This window comes from Poeciliopsis prolifica, unplaced genomic scaffold, assembly GCF_027474105.1.
Source record: "Poeciliopsis prolifica strain line A6 unplaced genomic scaffold, Auburn_PproV2 SCAFFOLD001, whole genome shotgun sequence".
NCBI lineage: Eukaryota > Metazoa > Chordata > Actinopteri > Cyprinodontiformes > Poeciliidae > Poeciliopsis > Poeciliopsis prolifica.
Genome location: NW_026562376.1, coordinates 14662185 through 14684337, shown reverse-complemented (window position 1 = coordinate 14684337; position 22153 = coordinate 14662185). Strand labels below are relative to the sequence as shown.

Sequence of the window (22153 nt, the reverse complement as noted above, 5' to 3'; positions counted from 1 at the left end):
CACCAGACTGAAGACGTCATCCAATTTTCCGTAGAGAGAGTGAGAAAAATCTAAATCATGCAAATCGAAATCATTGAGCTTATTTCTATTTATCGTGCCATCAGTTGAGACAGACCTAACTGTGTTTTTCCAGGTCAGTTTACCATAAGCAGAAGATCAACACTCTACATCTGTTTCCTGTGGAAGAGCTGGACATGTTTTAGGTTATGCATTCAGTTATTAAATGATGGATCATACTAGCACAGTACCAAAAAAAAAAAAAAACAGTCAGGTTGAACGTCGTCATCCCGCCTCTTCCACCCCGTTTGCAGACTTGCAATTGGTCGACTGACCTGCCAGTCTCCGTCCACCCAGGTTAGGTTGCTCCGTGGCGTTGTGATGCTGCTCAATTGATGGGCGTATAGAAGGAGGATACCCTTACGTGTTCCCATTGTACAGCACAACAAAAACCATGTTCGTTTCTGTCTGCGTTTGCTTTCTCTGCGGCAAAATCGTCCCGCAGATCCGCTGTTTTCTCCCCCCCCGCACCGCTTGATGAGCGGCTCTGGCTCTGTTGTTGCGGTCGTTTTAAAGAGGGGGGTGAAAGAAAGCTCATGACAGGAACAACAACACAGGGCAGCGCGTCGCGGCTAGCAGCGGCGCACCAGAGCGCATCACTTTAATTCAGGTGAGCTTGTTTGATCGGGGTCTTTCCACGCACGCATGGCGGGCTCGGACACTTTGGGGGGATTGCACCTGCCGTGAGAGGGAACGGAACCGAAGCACATGGACGGATCTGCTCCCTGCACCTCACGTCGGGACTGTCAGACCTGAGTAACCTGTCGCCTTGTCGCGCCGCCATGGAGCGTTAACAGTTCCAATTGTGTTATTTTTGATTTTTTTTTTCTTTTTTCTTTTTCTATTTTTTTACTCTTCGCGGGGGCTTCGCGAACCCATCCGAGTGCGAGGATGACAGCTGATCGCCCCTCCTCTCCCCGGACCGGGATAAAAAGGCGCTCCAACTGAGCGAGCCGCCTTCTTTCTCAGCTGTGTGCGACAATAGCTGGAGCGCACCGGGCTGTGACGTTTGGCTTTCCTCCTCGTCGGGTTCGGGTTCTTCACTCCTCACGTTCTGTCAAAGATTTCACACATACGCCGTCAGGCGGCATCACCGATTCGTTTCTCCTCATTTGCAAAGGTCAGACCCTCCATTAACGGGCTCACCTCTCTCCACATGGAAGGAAACTTCCATTCCTCCTCTCGCTCCTCTGTGATGCTCTGCGCGCTAAACCCATGACCGGCGGGGATGATCCTTGAGTGGCCGATGAAATAATCAGCGTCGCGGTGTCGGCAAAGGGCTTGAGCCCCAGGGGATTTGGATAGATTATCGCCAGAGTGCTATTTTGCTCACCCGGTCACACTCTCAACTGAATTTAGCGGCTTTGGAGCTGCAGCCTTTTCACTGCTTTCTCCCAAGTGCGTGTAAACTCTAAAGCTACAGAGAGGGAACAGAGAGGAAGGGAGAGAGAGAGACACAGGGGTGAATGTGCAAGCAATGCCTTGCACAGAGGTGTTTGGATCCAGATCAGAGAACACCACCAACGTGCCGTCACCCCGCGGATGTGGGGGGATGAGACGCGCCTCGGGGTTGTAGTCAGCAGTCCGTGCCGCGGGATGCCTTCGCCGTGACTTCAGGAGAGGGGGGTCCGCCACGCAGAGAGAGAGAGAGACAGAGAGAGAGAGAGAGAGAGAGAGAGAGAGAGAGAGAGAGAGAGAGAGAGAGCCCAGCGAAGAGTCGAACAGCGGCGCCGTCAAGGACCACTTTCCCCGGACCCGTTTTGTCTCCTACCCACCGGAGGATGTTTCAGCGAGGATGCTGCGCTTCCCCGTGAAGAAGATCCGGAAGCAGTTCAAGCTCCTGCTGCTGCTGGTGCTGCTCACCTCGGCGGTGTGGTTCACCTACTTGCACATCAACCAGAGCAAGACCATCAAGCTGCACTTCAACTACGGAAAAGGTAGAAAACATTCACAAAAAACAAAATAAATAAATAAAATAAAGTAAGAAATCTGGAGCTTTAAGTGGTGATTTGAGCTCATTTTGCTTAAGGTCACTAGTCAGAACTTTCTTTGAAAATCAAATTAAGTAGATGGTGTGTAAATTAATTATTCTTCATCTAAGAGGTAATTTAATGTATTATTTCTACCTTAAAAGTAAAAAGCTATATAGATTTGTTATACCCTGCATTTGTTTTATTTATTTATTATTTTATTTTATGCTTTTCATAAAACTCCAGAATTGCATATAATGGGTCAGACTTGACAGGTGTCTATTGACAACCTCCACATAAAGCGGTAAGCCAAAACGGTCATTGCCAAAGAAGCTGGTCTTTGAGAGAATGCTCTATGTCCATGCATACAATGGAAGGTTGAGTGGAAGGAAAACGTGTAGCAGAAAACCCCCCACCGCACAACAGTTGGAATAACCACAGCCTCGAGAGGATTGTGAAGCAAAATAAGGCCAAGAATTTGAGCAGTAAAGTCAGTGAACACTGTGGCACTGAGTGGTCCAAAAATCAGATTAAAGTAAGGAAGAAAGATGCAAATGATGTTTTCTTTTTCTTTTCTCAGTTTAGATTTATGGTCTTAGAATCTGGCAGAAAAATTGGGTAACAGAATCCAAGTTATCTGAAAGACTGTGAAGTTTTTTTTGCTTTTTATTCATAGTTTTTTAAGCCTATACTACAGCTGTTAATAAGAAAACTTTAGAGCACTTTAGACTGATAGTGACCACAAGGAAATAATCAGTCAACCCAAACTGAACCCCAACCAAGTATTAACTGCATAAACTGCAGAGAGTATGGAGACATGCATTTCATTTTTTAAATTTTTTTAAAAATTGGATTTAAGTAATGTTCTGCATTTCTAAGAAAATATGTGTTTGGGCATCATTAGCCATAAGCAGTAAAAATAAAAAATAAATAGAAATAAAGACTCAGTGTACCACTCTGTGTGCAGTGAACCTTAATAGAATAAGTGTTACTTTATCAAATTACTAAAATAAATGATCTCTTCCATGATATTCTGATTTGCTGAAATGCATCTGTGTCATTGTTTTGCTATTCGCTGCCACTGTGTTGCTGTCCTCCCAGAGAAAAGAGACAAATATATTCAATCATTTTATGAGCGCTCAACAAACATGGATACCAAACAGATAGAAAATACAAATAGACAATGTAAACAGACTTGTGCCAGTTAAAGTTCTGAAGATAATCATTAGCCTCCTCAACCTTTGTTCGAGCTTTGTTATAGAACATATTTTTAATACCCTACATAAGTTGTTTTTTTATGGTGTGGATGTGTAATAAAATGACAAACCGTTCCAGAAGGAAGGATAAAACTCCCGTAAAGCTGCCACAGTCAGCAGAGCGGCAGCTACGGTAAATAGCTGCAGCTGTGGATCAGGGAGGGAAGAATCGCAAGTCAAATATAAATGTCTATTAGTTATTGGCTCAATAAAAATCCTTCCAAGAAACTCTAGCTCTGCAGGTACAGATGACCCTATAGTGCGTGAAGACGTAACAAAGAGAAGGGTGCAGGTCTGATAAATTAACAATAGCTTCCTCCCGGAGGCTAAGTAAAGTCCGGGGCTGTGTCGAGAGCCGGGCCGTCGCTTTCCACATTAATAATCAAAGGGCTTTTCATGAAGGTGGCCTCAGAGGTCTTAGGCTGCTTGTAGGCATATATCACATTGTGGGCAGATGTTTTGCTTTTATTTATTCACCTGCTTCATATTACCAGAGCTTAATTGCGGTAGTTGTTGTAAATTGATGCAGAAAATGTCAGGAATGCCTGGTCTGAAATGGTGAACCTGACTGGAAGCATGGCTCTATGTGTTCCTGATGCTGATGAGTTTCTCGTATCTGCCGCAGCTGCCGATATAAGGTGATACCTAATGATTGTGATGTCCTTGAAGTGTTTTCGCGGCACTCTCATACACCCAGCTGACTGACACACAGAGATCATTTTAATGTCTGGGGTTTTCCTAGCAACAGACTGGGTATAGTTTTCTGATGACTGGTCCCCTGAATCATGGTGAGGGCAGCTTGGAGGCTGCATCAGGATTTATGAGTAATTACTATAGTTGCATGTGGCAAACTTTTCTGAATGAACATTGTTGGTCTTCTATCGCAGAGTTATGCTTTTGCAAAACGCCAAGTTGTTTTTAAGTTCCAATTTTAGAAAATGCTTTTTTTTAGTCCCTCAATAAATCTTGTATCCATGTCTGAACCTTGGTTATTCCTGGGTTGTTTCAGGTCATTCTAGCTGGCTGCCTGTCATCTGATGGTGACAATTTGGGTCTCAAAGTTTCAGAATACAATACAGTGCTCTAAAGGGAGTATGATCACAAATGCACATGAGAAAACTGATTTTATAGCGAACTAATCAGACTAACACAACATTTCTAGAATGGCCTTGATCTTAGTCCATTTGAAAATTTATGGCCAATACGTAGAAGCCAGCTCTTTGTCAGGAGTCCAACTACTTAATAAACTCTAGCATTTCTGATGAGTGGAGTGGTCAAAAACGCAGCCAAAATTATGTCAGAAGCTTGATGAGGTGGTTTCTCTGCAGCTCGGTCTTCAGCATTTATCCAAATATCATTTGAGTTAATGTGCATAATTGTGGATTTGTGAGGATGAAAGAAAATGGAGTATAATTCAAACTTGTGGATCTAATTCTAGTTCTAAAAAAATGAATAAATCTTTTTCATAATTGTTATCCTGGTTTAGAGCCACGTTTAGCTACAACTTCAGAATTAGCAAATTAGTATTCTTGTGCAGGAAAATTGTTTGCAAACATCACACCATCAGTTTGTTGTAATTTTGCCATCATTGCTAGAAAACTCCTGCTAACATGCACAATAGTGTGACACTGCCTTTGCATTTCCTGGAAGCCGAGACACAAACACACAATGATGATTTTTGACAGCACCGCTTTCCACATTTTAGGGCTTCCTCTAATAGCCAGTCTTTGTGAACCATCTGCTGTGGCCGTCAGCCGAGGGAAGGGAGTTGTTATGTTGGGCCGCACTTGGCTGTTTTCTTGTCTTTTTTTTCTCCCTTCCTTAATTGACTGTCTTCCATTTAGCAGGCATCTGAGCAGGTCAAATCACTTAACCTCTCATGAATAACCCTGTCATCTCTTGGAAGAAGGGGTGAAAGTGCTGAAAGTGGGCGCCTGTGTCAAGTGTGTTAATATTCTCATCAGGCTAGAAGTTTTATTTTTTTTTCTTTGCTACCAAACAAGTATATAACAGTACCAATATGAGTGGCTAGAGTAACATAGTTTGTCTTTTTGTGGATTATTAGAATGATTGTCCAATTTGCTTTTGATTTGTACATGTTTGGGAGACAATTTTCTGATCCTTGACCTTCATACACATAGAAACATATAGACGTGTGGGCATAAACTGCCCTCAGGCTTTGTCTCTCTAACAGGAAAAAATGATCTATGAAATGTTCATCATCATAGGCAGTCATTACACTGCAATGTAACATTTTATGTGTAGATTCAGATTATCTGAAGTCAGCCAGTCAAAAGCTTGCAGAGCATTCATACCACTTCAACTTTTTTCACATTAATTACATTAGAACTGTAAACTTATGTGTTTTATGGTGATTTAATTTGACAGAGCAGTACAATGTAGGAAGAGGCAGAATAATGAAGTGGAAGAATAATGGCACATGGTTTTCAAAGTTCTTTTTCAAACAAAAATCGAAAAAGTTTGGATTCAATATTAGAACCAACTTTGCACATTTTGAAAGTGAAATCTGCCTGTTTTTCTTTGGAAAACAGTTTAAGCCAAGTAAAATTGGATCTGTGAAGATTAATTATTAAATCTAGATATTCCTCATAGGAATTATGTTTGTTATAAAACATGGTTATGCTTTCTAAAAAATTCTGTTATGTCTATCGTTTTAGGTTTATGATCTTAATCCCACTGGAAGTTGAACCTCCACCTATGTCTCATTATAAATTTAAAGCTTGGGATCTGGTTTATGACCAAACCCTGCTTTTAACTTCTTCACAGCTGTATTTCTGACCTATTGGATGTGTTCTTTAGTCTTCTTGAAGCTTTTTGTTCAATAAGATTCTCTAAAAACCTGGTGCCTTCACAGAAATGCTGAATTTGTACTTGTATCAAATTACATAATTAAATGCCATGCTTGTCAGAGTTTCATTAGGAAAAGATGCGTTTTATATTCTTGTGAAACCATATCTACGAATTATCTGCGTCGATCTGCTACATAATGTCCCACGTAAACCATAACAGTTTATAGTTGCGACAATTCAAAAAGTGTTTCTTTTTCTTTCTTGTTTAGCCATGCTTCAAAACAAAATGAGATCAGCTTTTATTGTGATCAACCTTTTACTGGTTATTAACCTAACTCAAGGTTAAAGAGTGTTAATATTTTATACCATGGTTTAATTGCCAAAAAAACTGGTCGCAAATGATTCGCATCGGGGAGCATTGGTTAAGATTTGTCATCGTTTGGTGGTGTAAGCTGGCCTCAGCTGCGTTGTAAAGAGCCATCATTTTCTGCAGGTAAATAATTTAGTAGACGATGGAGCTCTGTGATAAAACAGTGTCAGAATAGTGATAGGCAGTTCAAACGTGGATGCCTTGTGATTTGTTTTATTTTTATTGTAGATAGCTGGAGAGTTGTGGAAAGTATTTCTTTTTAAATGGTGACACAAGAACAGTAAAGTTAGGAAGGAAAATCTTGATTTTTGCAGCACATAGAGGGATTTATTGATTCTTTATGCATTTACTAAAGTACACTTTGTACTAAAAAAGGCTCTACAACTTTAAATATTTGTAAAACCTCTTTAGATTACATAATTTAAGAGACTTTCATAAAACATATCAGTGACCATATTTAGAGCATTTATAGATGCTTTATTTAAATGCCCAGTTGCTGTTGCACCTATGACGGGAAGAAGAGCCAGGAAGATGTAATTAAACAGTTTTCCGAGCGCTGGCCGGCCAGCCTGGCCTTATTTAATCAGAATTTCAATGAGGAAGTGTGTTGGCAGGCGGTGTTCTGCTGCATTTTAGATGAGTGCCACATTTCTGTGGCCACCCAGTTGTACAGCAGTCCCCCTGTTTTCCAGCATCAACAGGTCCTCTGAGGAGGAAAAAAGGCTGGCCTCCACACACAGGCCTCTATTGATTAAGTATGATTACACACACCAAGGGAGGCACACATGTCGGTGCATACACTAAGCCATCCCTCAGACAAACACAAATCTGTTGCCTTTTAGTATATATATATAAAAAAAACTCATATTGCGGCCCTATCGTCAGCACTTTAAAGTAGGAGGAGATCTGGGAAGGAAGGGATGTCTCAGGGGCCTGGACAGATTGGTGCCTCGGTTGCCCATGGAGACAACATATGGGAGAGGAGCTTGAAGTGTGTGTAGCTTATTTCATCTACACTGGAACATTAGCAGGTTCTAATGAAGCATGCATTTTAATACCAGTCAAAAATCCTTTTTTTTGTTGTTGTTTTTTTTACTTTGATTTCTACTTCAAGAAGAGTAACACCAGTCAGATAGAAATCTCTTTACATTTGTAGGTTGTTTGCTTGTAGGTTGGATTTGGGTTGTTGCTAAGCTTTCAGCTGGAACATCCTTCAGAAGGTTTTCTGTACCGTCAACTTTTCAGATTTGCAAACTCGCATGATTTCTCTATGTTACTTAAAATTAGGGTTGTAGTGAGACATTAATCCACCCACAGGAGAATATTCACAACCTTTTGAATATTTAATCATGCGTCAGTGAAGATGATCAATTAATTTGTCATATTTGTATCTGGCCTGTTACTTGTATCCCAAGGTTTTAACCTATTCACTTCTTACCCCATCATATATCATATACATAATTTTGGCACAAGTTATAGCAGAGCTCAATATAGGACCTTTAGTCTGCATCAACAAAACGATTTTGGGACATTAATGCAGGGATTCTGTGTGAACCCAGCGGAGTGGTGTTTATTTTTAAGCATTACCTCCCCACAGGATTTTCTGAGTTCAGAATTTCTTTATCTAAGTGAAAGGAAGTTGGGTATCAGATGATGGTGAAATTTATTATTATCTTGTCACTAGAAACTTTGAAATACAAACTTTTTGTCTAATGCCCTATATATATTTTTAGTGCCATACTGAAGAACATTGCTGGCCATGATCTAAAATGGATTCTCCAATTTAACACATTTCTGCAGAAATCTGGAAATGTCTCTTTTTTCAGAAAATTACTAAAGAAATATAAAAATTCCCACTTTTTTTGAATGATATTTGAATATACATGACATTGTATATCATTTAAAGAACTCTCTGTCCAGCAGAGTGTTGCTGTTAGCTTGGATTTTTGGGTCTGCTTTGGGCTCCATCACAGCCTCGGCCATCATTTTAGCCCTGCAGCTTATCTGACCGTCACAGTAAATCTCTCTGGTAATTCCATGGCGAGGATGAACAATGTCCCCACGGCAACTCTCGCAGCATCCCCAGTGCGCTCAGGATGTTGCCTGGACCACATGGTGGAGGTACAGACAACAGATGGATTAAGACTCAAAAATGATACCTCCCTCTCTTCATATGTGCATGTTGTCAGGTTTTATTGAGTGAGTTAACTCCTTCGTCTGATTGTGCTGAGTTTTATGCCTTCTGGTAAGAAAACTTCTGTTCTTTTCTGCATGAAAAATTTGTGCTCTTAAACATTCCACACTCAGAATTTATTTCGGCACTTGCAGGTTCCTTTAATACTGTATGTATTAAGGGTTGAGAGATACAGAGAAGCTGGGATGAAGGGTCAGTTAAAAACTGATTGAACTGACTTGCTCCAGAGTGCTAACCTCTGGGTTAATGAAATTTGTACCTTCCTGCCTAACAAGACAGCGTCAAAGTACTAACTCTTGCCCATTCAGATGAACGGTCTGACCTGGCGCCACATGCCTTGCCGCAGAAGATTTGTTTGTGTACATGTGAGGGTGAGCCGGTGAAACGGAGAGATTTTAGAGGGCACATGGAGTTTTGTGGTTTTGTTATTGCACACCTTCCCACTCTCACTGCTGCCTGCACTTTAGGCCCAGTGCTTAGCCACGCGGAAGAGGAAGCAGCTGAATGATGGCACTGTCTGCCTGCTGGCACTATTGCTCTGAACATTTTTGGTGGATGGAGGTGGGGGGTGGATAGTGTTTAGGCTGCAGAAGGAAGGACACCTTTCTCCCGCAACAGGTGGGAAACGCAGCACGAGAAGATGCAACCATGATTCGTGATAACTTCAGGCCTCCAATGGGTGTGGCGCACAGTCAGCGTCATCTGTTCGCATATCTCATGGAACCTTGCACATATTACGTTGGAGATATTGCCTTCCAAAAACATTTAAAAGTCCTGATTTTGTCTTCTTCTTCACATATCCTTTTGCATGCGTCACGAGAACATTAGTGAACAAGCATCATCAGGAAAACCACTACACAGGTGAGGGATAAAGCTGTGGAGAATTAGAAAAACTAATTGTGATACATTTCATAGATTTGGTATTTATGAAGTACAGGGTTTCAACATCATAATGTGGGGATACCTTTCCTCAGAAAAAAATTAGAGGAAGCTACAAAAAACTTGAAAGTGCACACTAGTTTCACCTTCCAGCAGTAAAACGGCTCTAGACTGAGAGCTGCAATGGATGAAATACAGCTAAATCCATTGCAGAATTTGTGGCAATAGGAAATAGTTATCATGTAGTCTGACTGAACTGGATGTATTTTGAAAGGAATGGAGTGAAAAGGCCAGTCTGCTCATTGTACGTGTTTAAAGCTTTTATGTTGTACAGATGCAAAATATTTGAAACACGAATCTGTGCTACACCTTTCAGATTTTTCGCTGGCTTGAAAAGATATATACATAAATATGAATAGCTGATATGTGTTGTTCTGTAACTTCAAATTTCAATACGTCCTACTGAAGCCTATAGTTGCTACAGGACAAAATCTGGAGAAGTTTAAGGGATTTGAATTTACAGTACAGGGTTAATCTGTTCAGGTGTAGCTTCAGTGGACTGCCTTAGAATGCAGCAATTACTTTGTTAAACAATGCCATTAAGACTTAATTAAGGTCAATTTTCTCAGCAGAGACCCATAAAAAGCCTCACAGTCTGGACAATTTATTAGGACACAGCTGGGAGACACAAAGAAGGGGATCGCCAGTCAGACAGCAGAGGGAATGAGCTGGCGGTTTTATGGGCTGGAAAACAGAGACAGGAGACGGACGGGAATATTGGCTAGAGGCGATCGTGATCCATGTCGTGACGGGATTTGTCAGTTTCCCCAAACTCTGCCTTGGTTCTGCTCTCTACTCCCCACCTCTGCAGAGGGATTTTCTTTCATGGGGTTTCTTTGCAGCACTGCCCTGTATCAGCTCTGGTATTGCCTTACAGTAAGTGATCCGGACCTTGCGGGATTTCAATCAATCATCAAAGAGTGAGTGTCTGTGCGCTCCCTGCTGCCCAGAATGAGCTATTGTATAGTGATAGTAAATGGGAAAAGGTCACCTCTCTCTGAGGCAATAGTGGCTTGAAACAAAGACAGGGAAGATCAGAGGATAGCGATGGCTTAACCACAGAGACGGAAAAGACTGACTTTTTGGCAGACAGAGGTGTTGGCTGCATTGAAATCAGCTCTGCCTGTTGAAAAACTGCTAAGATGAAACACTTGATATAAGATTGTAAATGTGACCAGAACCTGCCCATCCCTGTGTGCTTCTGTCTTTGTTGTGTTTCCTGTAAGCTTATTATGAAATCACATTAATTTTTATTCTATTCATTATACACTAATGAATATTTACTCATTTGTCAAGCTGTGAGAAAAGCCGTTATTTACATACACTGCAAAAAAACATCCATATTTTCTTTCACTTTATTCTTTGACATTAAATCAAACTAAACTTTTCCTCTTTCTGGATGGTCAGGAATTATTTAGGTGCTCCTGTTTAGTAAATGAAAGAACAATAGAGATTTTTAATTCAATTGTATTATTTTTTAATTTAATTCATAAAGGACTTGTTCTGAGAAAAGCTGGGAGATGAAAGAAGTTTAGATTCATTTCCTAATGGGAAATTGTTCATGGTTTTTCTCTCTAAAATTTACATTTAAGGGCTTTTTGTTGACATGTTTGGCTGCCATTTAGATTGACACAAAGTCTCCTTTGAATTCTTTTTAATAGTATATCTTGAACAATGGAAAACTAAAGAATTGATGGTTGTGCTGATGAGGCTCCTCACTGCTTCAAAGCTGGTTGGTTACAAATGTAAAAATCTCTTTTTTCTAACAGAGCTGAATTATAAAAACCTTATATTCTCAACTTGAGTTCTTTTATCTCAACACATGTTTATTAAATCCCACATGTTTTTTTTTTCTTTTTTTTCTGACTGTCTCCATATTTATCTAGTTTTCTAAAATGCATTGGGGAATTGTTGGAGACAAAAGCCTTTGAAAGTGAAAGGGGAAAAAGGACAAGGACAACACTTTGTGATTCTCTTGTGTCTACAAGGCCCACCCGTTGGCTTGATTATCATGTGAGCTGCTTTGTGAGGAGTGCGGCTTCCCACTCTGAGAGGCCGTCAAACACTGCTCCCATTTTCCTGTCGTGGTCGCCCACGAGGAACGGTATTCAAGACGCAAGGAAAGTTCAGTTTATTCTGGACCGTGTATTTTGATGGTTTAACCACACATGCTGGCTTTGGGAGACATAATTGCCATGATAGCTGGTTTAATTTTAACATATATTCACTCATTTAAAAAGGACTTGTTCTGAGGAAAGCTGGAAGATAAAAGCAAAATTGGTTTCTGCTTAAAATGGTAGCAGTTGAAGGAAAAATGTAAATTTGTTCATACACGGAATTGTGAAATTGTTCTTGACGTTTTTCTAGTTGATGTTTTTCTTTTCTAGTCTTAATTGGCCTTTAAGTTTTTCTTTGAGAGTTCATACCCTCAATCAGATTTTTCTGATTATATATTCAGATTTTTTAGAGGACTAAACAACTCAGGATGAACCGAACGCAAACACTCCAGACATTTGCTCTCTATTGCTACTCATCAAACGGAAAACTGTCAGGATGTGGTGTGGACGTGGTGAGGCAGATGCTATGAGACCCAGATAGGAGTGAAATGATGAGTTAATGATGACAAAATTTCCAAAAGCGTTCATAAACAGTCCACAATCCAGGCAGCACAGCTGAGTGGAAGCCAGGGCTCAACACTGGTAGAACTGGACATACGAAGCACAGCACACAACTAAACATGCGATGGAATGAGACGAGGACCCAACGAGGGACAAAGGACACAGGTGGGGTTAAATACACAGAGGGTAATCAAGGAAACAAGACATACCTGGGAGTAATCAAGGGGGAAGACAGGACAACACGAAGAGCACAGAGGACACAAAAGACGCAAAATAAATAGACAGAAAAACACGGAACTTGACAAAAACTGAGGTTAATCAATCAGTTCTTATGCACATTAAACAACCTATTTCTAAACTATTGAAGCTTCTTTCAGACATGCACTTTCAAATAAATGAACTTGTTTTTTTTCAGAGGGATGTATAAACCCCACTGATTTATAAATCCTTTTGACTCTAAATAAACAGTCTGCAGTAGTACTGTGTCAAATTAACTTTTGATAGTGTGGTCAGACCAAGCCCACTGATGTAAAAAAGGAACAAATGAACTAAGATTGTATCAAAATCCTAAGACAGAAGGTAAGTAAAAAAGGATGAATTTTTCATAGCATGCAATAGTAACAAAGCTGAAAGTCGAGCTTCAAAATGCAGTCATCAAATCAAATCAAATCAAATTTCATTTGTATAGCACATTTCAGCAGCAAGGCATTTCAAAGTGCTTTACATCATAAACGCAAAAACACAAAGTCATGCAAAATGGGACCATGAGACCAATTTCAAAAACTACTTGTGCCAAAATGTCCGATCATTGAACAGCCTGTTTGAGTTTAATAGCAGTTTTTAGTAATTACCATACTCTCTCCATTTCCAACAAAAGGAAAGGAAACTCAATAAACCTAGTTTTGATTTATTTGCACAAAATGCAAACTAGGGAATAACTATTTCTTCCCTGGTCTTAGGACTTAAATCATGACTTATACTTCTTTACTTCTAAATGATTTCCCCTCATATAACTACAGATGAGCAATGTTAATGTTATTGCAATAATTTTTGCAATGGTGAGAAAAGTGTCACAAATGCCTTGGCTATATTTCTCATTCTAACTCTATTACTGTATACAGCCTAAAGCTAATAGCTGCTGCTCTATAATATAGTAGAACTGTACATACAACAGTCTTGACTTTCATTTAGCATTTGAAAATTCACATCTTGTTTTCTGTTGCTTCGTTTTGCAGTGGCACATAGAGGACATTTTCTTTAAAGTTTATCTTTATAGAGGAGTACTATACATTTAACATGACACATCCTTTCTCCTTCACTGTCCTCTTATCGCTTCTGTTCCTGTTGTTTTTTCTGTTTTATTTCTATTCCTTTTTTCTACAATAAAATACTCTTCCACATCTCCTCCACTCTCTAGTTCTAGATCCAATTTTACATCTACAAATGCAACAAAGGGAAAACAACCTTTTCGCTTGGAGTTTCTTGTCTCTCACAGCGTTTCAACTCTATTACCTTTCTGTCAAATTCTGAATGCTGCCGCTACCTGCGCTGCTGGTGGAAATGAGGTGCGTTTTTTCACTTTGCTTGAGAGGATAGAAGGACTAGCCATGAGCTGCAGGCTATAATACCCAAGTCTACCTCTTTCTCTGGACACGTAATCACACTGTTTGGCTGTGTGAGAGAAAACAACTAAAGCCAAGTGTGTATTTACCAGAATGCAGGATTCAAGCTGAGTGTGTTGAATTGGCTGTACCAATCTGTTCTCATACTTTTGTGCAACATGCTTTATATGTGCATTATTGAAAAAATAAAATAAAATAAAAACACAAATGGAAATACATTAACTGGTCTCGTAATTCAAATAAAATTCTTGTTCCTACACAAGGGTTTTATTTCATTTAGAATATAGAATAACACTCCAAATTATTGAATGGGTCTGTAATTACATACGCCCCACAGACTTTCCTGCTGCTATGATTTGGCAGCTTCAAAATTTTAGACACTAGAAACCACGACACGTATTCTCAAAAAATTTCAAGACTAAAAGTGGCTCCTGCTAACGTAATTTTAGGAAAAATCTTAATGTCTTAAATTCTAAAGGTTTTCTTAGAATTTCACAAAGCACCTTGGGCCTTAAAGCTCCCAAAGTGACAGACTGTTCGGAGCAATACGAAGGAGTTTTAGTCAGTGTCTTAACCAGGGAAGATGGTAGAAAGACCACCAGAAAGAAAGGAAACTCAATAATGACCATTACTACGGTACAAATGACTGTTGCTATAATTAGCTGGGGGGGAAGGAGAAAGATTGTCAGCTTGATAATCCCATCTACATTATGAAGTACAGAGGTGGCGACTTTATGTTGTGGCTTTGTTTTGTTGCCAAAGGGCATTTCGCAGGAACAGATTTCACAATAGTTGTATAATGTTTATTACACTGACTGTGCACCGAACAGAAGAAATAATTTCCATAAATCTGCACACTTGTTTCAGTGATAGTCAGCTCTTTTTCTATCCTTTTTAAAGTGTTTGTGCACTTAGAAGCAAAGCATGACTAATTCATTTATTTTTCACGCAACATTGTGGAATGCAGCTTTCTGCGTTAGCTGACGTTCCTGTTTTGTAATGAGTTTCGTTGGTGCTGAAGCTTCTTTAACAAGTCCCGACCACTGCTGCTTCAAAACATCACTGCTTCATTCACTTGGAATCAATGCTAATTAGAGAGAAAACAAATTGGGCTCATGCACATGTTCTACTATTTCATCTCCCACTTAATTAGGCATTTCCCATTATAACTCTAGCAAGTGGATGTTCAAGGTTGTAGAATCTTGTCAAAACTACACAAAAGCCTTCATCTGACTGTTTATTAGTTTAAGCTTCCTGCTGACTGTTCTGTGGGTAAGGAATCCATAAAAGCAGCAGCGAAGATGTTTTAAATGTGAGACAACAGATTTCTTGGCACACTATGGCAATACTTATCAAAAATTTGCAGTACCCAATTCTCCATTGACATTTTATGTGCGTGTGCGTGCATAGGGGTGTGTGTGTGTATGTGTGTACTTGTACTTGCTTAGCTATTTTATTGAGGATCTTCTCTGGCTTGTTCACGAGCCTTCTGAAGACCGATGGGCCTTATGTGGCCCAATGCATGGTGGTACATATATTTTACAGGTAGAAGATAAGTTTAGAGATGGTGTCACTTAAGTTTTGATAAAAGGTAGGGTAAAAAATATGCTCGTAATGGTTAGGGCAAAGGTAAGTGTTTGTGTTTTGCACAAATGCAGCTTCTAAAATGAATGGACGTCAATACAAACTCCTACATTTTTGTGTGTGCTTACGGCTTGACAAATGAAGTCTTTCCCACTTGTTCATTTAAAAACACCATTCTTGTGATGAAGCAATGAATAGTGTAACTTGGCTTCACTACAAATGTGGATAGTGCAGTATAACACAGTGTGTACCTGGTGTTTTCTGTTTCTTTTTTGCTTTTTACACACTTTTTTTTCTTTTTTACCCAGCTTTAAAGGAATCCTGATTAGAGTGCCTCTTTTATACAAATCTCCTTTCAGCCCACACATCTGCAGGATGAAATGCACACTCTCCATGCACATGCAAAAAGTAGATTCATCAATTTATTTTTTATGAGTGCCCGTAACACTTTGCTTCTGCTCCGAATGAAAGAATCATTCAATCATCAAAGCGTGTTTGCTGGTAAATCTAAGTCTTTGCCGTACAAATTAAGTCATCACAGACTGAAGTGGATTCTGCTCATCACTTTGATCAGGCTGAAACATTCAGACTGCTCATACCAGCTCTGTTCAGCTCACTTAGGGTATTTTTTATTGATCAAACATGTATTAATCTAACAGTATTGGCAATCATTTAAAATGTTGAATCTGCTCTTTTTATGTCTTTTGAAGATTTTCCAATATTGATTAACCTGGATTTTTTTCAGTATGTAAAAAAAAAAAAAAGTAAAGATAATACAGAAAAGAAAATGTAGGAGTCAATACTGATCACTTTGGTACTGAAACAATTATGTAACATATTAATAACTCAATGCAATCGACAGTCCACTGCCTCTATATGTTCTTTCAGGAGTGATTTTTAAACAGTCAGTGACTTGCTGAAATTGCCTTGATTTCCTGATATAAAAAACTTAATCAATTTGAGAAATCCTGAACTTCACTTCATTGTTTAATAACTACGACTGAACTGGAATGTATGTGAAATTATTAAAATTAGACTGAATTGACTACGTGTCTCGGTGTACAAAGGAAATGTTTTTTTCTAACAACCTTTAGATGACATTTGTTAAGAACTGGCACAACTGCATATAAATGCCAAAATTATTCATACACAAAAAATATTTGGGTATGTTTAGACCTGTTAGATGAAAGAAACTGAACACGTGGATACAGAGTAAAAAGGTGAAATCTTTGCTATTTGTTGATGTCAAAAACTAGACTACTGCAAACAGAATTGCAGTAGTCTGTAGTAGTGCTGTGGTCAGATGGGGTAGCTTGTAACTTGGCAAGAGTGATTCTCTTGGGACTCGGCCTTGCCAGGTTACAGTTCTGAAACTGTAGCTGTCTTGCTTAGTTAAGTTCTGGACTTTTTCCTTCAAGAAATCATATGAGAGGCATTCCTTTGGATAATCTTGTAAATAATTTGTAATTAATGGAAGCAAAGCAGCCACATACAATAAAAATATAGATGTGAAATTTTGCATTACTGAAATTTATACACTATAAATATACACTTCCATTTGTGTCAATAGAAATAAATGCCATGAATGCTGCTATGCACTGCTGGTTAGCCACCTAAAACAAGGCTGCTACACTTTTGAAAACTTAGTGACATCCTGCAAAGAAATTCAAGCAGAAACTTTCCACAAACTCACAAGTTCAATGGATGAAAGAATTGTGCAGATGATATCAAAGAAGGTCCTATGGTAACATGTAACTCGGTCTGTTAAGATGTTTTTGATTGAAATAGCTTTTGCAGTTCTTTATAATCCAAAAAATGTTTAGAAAATCTGTTGTGCATAATAATTTGGAACTGTCCATTGTGAGTTTTTTTTATTTTTGAAAAAAATACTGTTCTCATGGGGAGCTTAGTTCAATAAAATTAGATTTTTACTGTAATAGTTCATGATTTGAAAATTATACTCACCATTTAAGAAAATCTGAGAAAATACCACTTCCATAATCATTTGGAACATTTGGTGTATATTTAAAGGAAAAGTGGAAAAAACAAACTGAACCACTTTGTCACACAGCAGCCATTGTGGTCTTTTTGTTCACTAACAGAAAGATATCAACAATCTTGTCTCTGTGTTGCTTGTTTTACCTGTTAAAAGTACAGAGGAGCAAAACTACAAGAACAAAGGAGCCAAAGTACACTTGAGGCTAACAAATTTACCCAAATTTTATTTTATATACTTCTTTCATACAATATTTATGTTTCAAAGCACGGCCAAATGTTATAAGACTATTAGAGCCGTAACAGTGAGTGTCATATTTTAGCAATATCAGGAATAAATTATATACACCATGTTTTATATTATACTGAACCTTACCTTGTGTACTAAACAAGGTACTTGTGTACTGAACCTTAGTGGCAGCTGTTGTCACAGTTGTTGTTGTAGTGACAATTGTCACTATAGCAAACATTTTAGACTTGCGTCATTAGATGATTAATCAAGCATTCCATCTTAATGGACATTTGGAGATAATTCCGGTTCTCTTGAGCTTCTTTTTATTGAGTGTTTTTCTTCTTGTTCATGGAGTTGGATTTTGGTTTTCTTTGTTGACCGTCCGATATTCCAATGTGCTTCGACAGGCAGCTCACCATCTGACACTCTCACCCCCTCACGCTTCATTTTCTCTGTCTGCGCTATATTAAAAAATTCCACCCGTATGTCAGGCTGTTTCGGCCGCGATTCTGCTACATTCTGCTGTTCCGCTGCTTTGGATATTATCTGTGCTGGTGCTGCAGCACTTAAGTCCACTGCTCTATCCATTTCTCTCATTTAAGCGCACACGGCTCATTCATATGCAACTCAGGATTTCTATTTTGCTGCCTTGGTTCTTTTCCTTCCGGGGTTTTGGGGGAGTCTGCACCTGTGGGGAACAACATACACACACACACAAACGCACGGCCACATTCATTGGCTGAATATACTTGCGTACCCTTCTATTTTGGCAGCGGGGAACCAAACTCTTGAGGCATTCACATTTGCCCTCAGTTCCAGCTGCGAGGAAAATAGGTGCAGGAGCTGTGGAGGCACCATGACAAATTGAGGAAAGACAGTATTATCAGGCTCCATTTGCCAAGCGAGACTTGCTCTTATTGAAGTTTGAAGTAGACTGCATATTTTAAAAACCCACTGGTCTACTGGGCATTGCATTGAGGCTTTATTGGATTTCAAAGAGACTACAATTGTTTTCCCTACATAAAAAACAAACAAACTTCGGTTTATTTTATTATATGCAAAATATTGGAGTGGAAAACTCTGAAAACCTGCTGAACAGCTGTAGAAATCAGATACTGGTCTGAGGATGTAGGATGAAAATCAAGTGTTATGGAGCCACATAGCAGTGCTTTGTGTGCATGTAGTGCATAAGTGTCTCTGCTGCAGGCCTTATATAAATGGCAGCGAAAGCACTTGAAGGGTATATCGGCTCTCAGCTGCTACATTTTCCTGTCAGGAGGTTGACTCACACAGGTGCATGAGTCAGTCGAGTTTGACGCCCGTGAACGGAGAGAATCACAAACACAGTGGCTCATAAGAAACACAATAGATTCAGAAGAACAGCAGCCGTCAGGAGATGAAGAAAGTTGACATTAGATCAAAAGTCAAGCTGAATATGACCTCACTTCCTCCTCACCATTCGCTATATACGATGTGCTTGTTTGTACTTGACTGAGAATCTAAGACGTCTTGGCTCTTGACCTTTGCCCTGTCCGTTTGGTCGAGTCTGCTTCTATTCAGTGCTTTATGTTGGTCAGAGAAGAGAACGAATGTTTCCTACTGCCATTTTTAGCTGACCTTATAATGCAGCCGAATAATAATAAGAATCCTCATTGGGGCACTCCTTCAACTGAGCAATGTAAGAGCAAGCATTTGCTCAAACTAATTTCAAATTTGATACTACATTTAAGTTCACTGAATCAATGTCATGCACATGTGTCAAAAATGAATGCAGTCAAACATCACCTTCCGAATCCATTACTGTCTTTTGGTAGAATTATATTTCTACATGGCAAAAGATTTCTAATAGGTGTGGCAGAGAAATACATAAATCCCTGGACATTTATCCAATAGAAAACTTCAAACATTCTGTTTTGGAGCCAAAACCAAGAAATGGAGAGGAATTGTAGATTTTAGTTCTGGACTGGCGCACCCCTTCAAAGGAAAGTTTGAAGCGGTGCGCCTTTTGCTAGGCACTGTGGCTTTTTTACTTCCACAAATGTGTAGAATCCAGGTAATGGAGGACTGAATTGATGTAACTGCTTAGTCCAGAGAAGAAAAGATTTATTTATTTTTTTGCCATAAAACCTGGACTTGGACCTGTGTTTGATCGATTACCAGCAGAGCCGTGGGTTATTCTCACTGAATTCTGAGCAACCCTCGAGAAACCAGAGCAGTCTTTCCATTTTGCTCTCCACTGGCAACAAAAGCTTTGGAGTGACAGTGAGTATTCAGGCTTGATGTACAATTTCACCTCCAGAGGGTGGGAAGTATAAATCTGGATGTAAACCTTAGATGCCTGTCAAAGCATCCCGTACTCTGGAAAGGTTTTACTTATCTTGTTTGTGCTCTCCTCCCTGTGAAGACTCTACCATCCTAGTAAAGCTACAGTATTAGACATTTTCATGGTTTTCTTCCATCAGGTGTAACTGACAGAACACCTAATCAGACATTTCTGGTCATATTGATTTTGAATCATGAAGGCAGCTATGGTGATATTGGATGAAATCCATGTCTTGCTGGATAGTTCCTTCTCTGATATGTGTTTCATGCTACTTTTTAGACCCTGACCTCTATAGATTAACAGTTAAAATGTTTGATTATACTGTTCTAAGGTATAAAGAAGTGCATTTATATTCAAGAAATGAGCTAAAATCTAAATTTGAGTCTAGAAAATGTGTCCAAACTCTGATAACCGCACAAAACAAAATAGGTAAGCATGTGGGCATTTCCATCCCCTGTTGTCTGAATTGCATTAAAACTGTAAAAAGTGTGACTAGAATCTAAACATTTTCAGCAGCACTGATTTTCTTAGGTATATGTATTATTTAATGCAGTGAGCTTTCGGGTAAGTAGTGTGCAGCTTTTAATATGTTGGTAAATGCATCCACTGTCTCCCATGCAAGTTTCCTCTCAGATACGACTTTGAATATCTTTCTCTCTCTGCTCTTCTGGTGCTTTTCATTTATAATTTCTTGCCTAGCTGTTTTTCCCTTCCAGCGTTCCTTCCAGTGTTCTTCTTTTATCTCCTTTATTTGCTAAATAAAATTACATCTGATTGGGATGTCAGAAGAACTGCAGGCGTTCGACTCTTTTGGCTCTCAGCGATGTGCAGATGCTGCACACATTCACGCTTGGAGTTGTCTCTAAACTGGCATTCTTTCTTTCTTTTTTTTTTTTTGACATCAGGACATGTTACTCACACAAAGTCTTATAATGAGCATTCAAGAGTCCACATGGTTTTTTTGCTCTCTAGACTGCCGGTAGAGAAACTCTGTCCTTTTTTTCTGAATACGTTCTCCTTTTTCCATATTCTCTGGAGTATCTGACAGACAATATGGGGCTCAGTGAATTCCCGAACTCATAATCCAATTTCACAATACACTATTCCCCTTCTCTGATTCGCTTGCCAGGCTGGAAGCAGCAGGAGCACTTGGGGATATTCACGCATGTGTGTGAGAACTGAGAGTTACCAGAAGGACCGGAGGGTTTTGTGCAGCCTGCTGCTCTGAATGCAGAAGAAAGATTTTTAAAAATTATCTTCTTGAGAAGTTCTGGCAGAAACAAGTTCTTTATCTACACACAGACTTCTGAAGTGACTGGCTCAAGGTCTTCAGGCTTTTAAATGTAAACCAGGCTTTTTTCTGTACTGTCAGCGGCAAAGATGGGTCTTTTAATTCTCTGTGCACCTGCCACATTCAGGGTTGTGTTTACTTTCTTTGTGCTGTTTCAATTATTTCTAAATTCTAACCTTACCGACTATCGCTGTAAGAGTTTTTCCCTCCGCTTTAAATTTCTTTCTATATTAATTTCTCAGCAGTATATTTACTGTATACTTATGAACATCTGCACGCCAACCTGCCAAGACTCTCCCAGTTAGGCTGGTTCTGTGTCAGGGCCCTGCATGGCAGCGGCTCGTTCCTTGGCTGTAACCTCAAACGTCTTTGCATCCATTCATGGGTACACAAGCGTGATATTGAATCACACAAAAGGAGAGAAAGAGCTCTGATTTCACTGCTGGGTTCTGCCCTCTCTGGCCCCTTGCTGCCACCCCTCCCCTCTGTGGCACAGAGATTCAATGTGCGCCAGAGGAAGGAAACTGATGATATAACTGGGAGCCACGGGAAACACAATGAGACAATGACGGGTCCTTTACACAACCGGTAGCAAAAATAAAAAATAAAAAAAATAAAATATGAAAGCTCTAGACTTGGAGGATGTTCAGTCAGTTGTTTTACTTTGTAAAAAGATTCCACCACACAGAGATGACAGCGTGTTTTATTTCACAACTGCACATTCTGCCTTTGTAAACTCACAAATATTAGATCACAGGAACTAATGCTTCATGTTTTTCAGATGAAGGAAAAATAATCATCTTAGTTAAAGATATTCTTTTCTCACTGAGAAAAGACATTATGGAATGGTCAACCAGTAGCTGAACCACAATTAATACCTTCCTCGTGGAAA

The 22153-nt window shown here is 39.4% G+C and overlaps 1 protein-coding gene across 1 annotated transcript in view; it reads left to right on the top strand.

The window, feature by feature from the left end:
• Positions 1 to 399: 399 nt before the first annotated feature.
• The window catches only part of b4galnt4a (beta-1,4-N-acetyl-galactosaminyl transferase 4a), a 136855-nt gene continuing 115101 nt past the window's right edge, over positions 400 to 22153 (top strand). Inside the window, exon 1 of the mRNA XM_055031872.1 lies at positions 400 to 1994. Coding sequence (XP_054887847.1) covers positions 1853 to 1994 — 142 coding nt within the window. The 5' untranslated portion in view covers positions 400 to 1852. The remainder of the gene's footprint in view (positions 1995 to 22153) is intronic.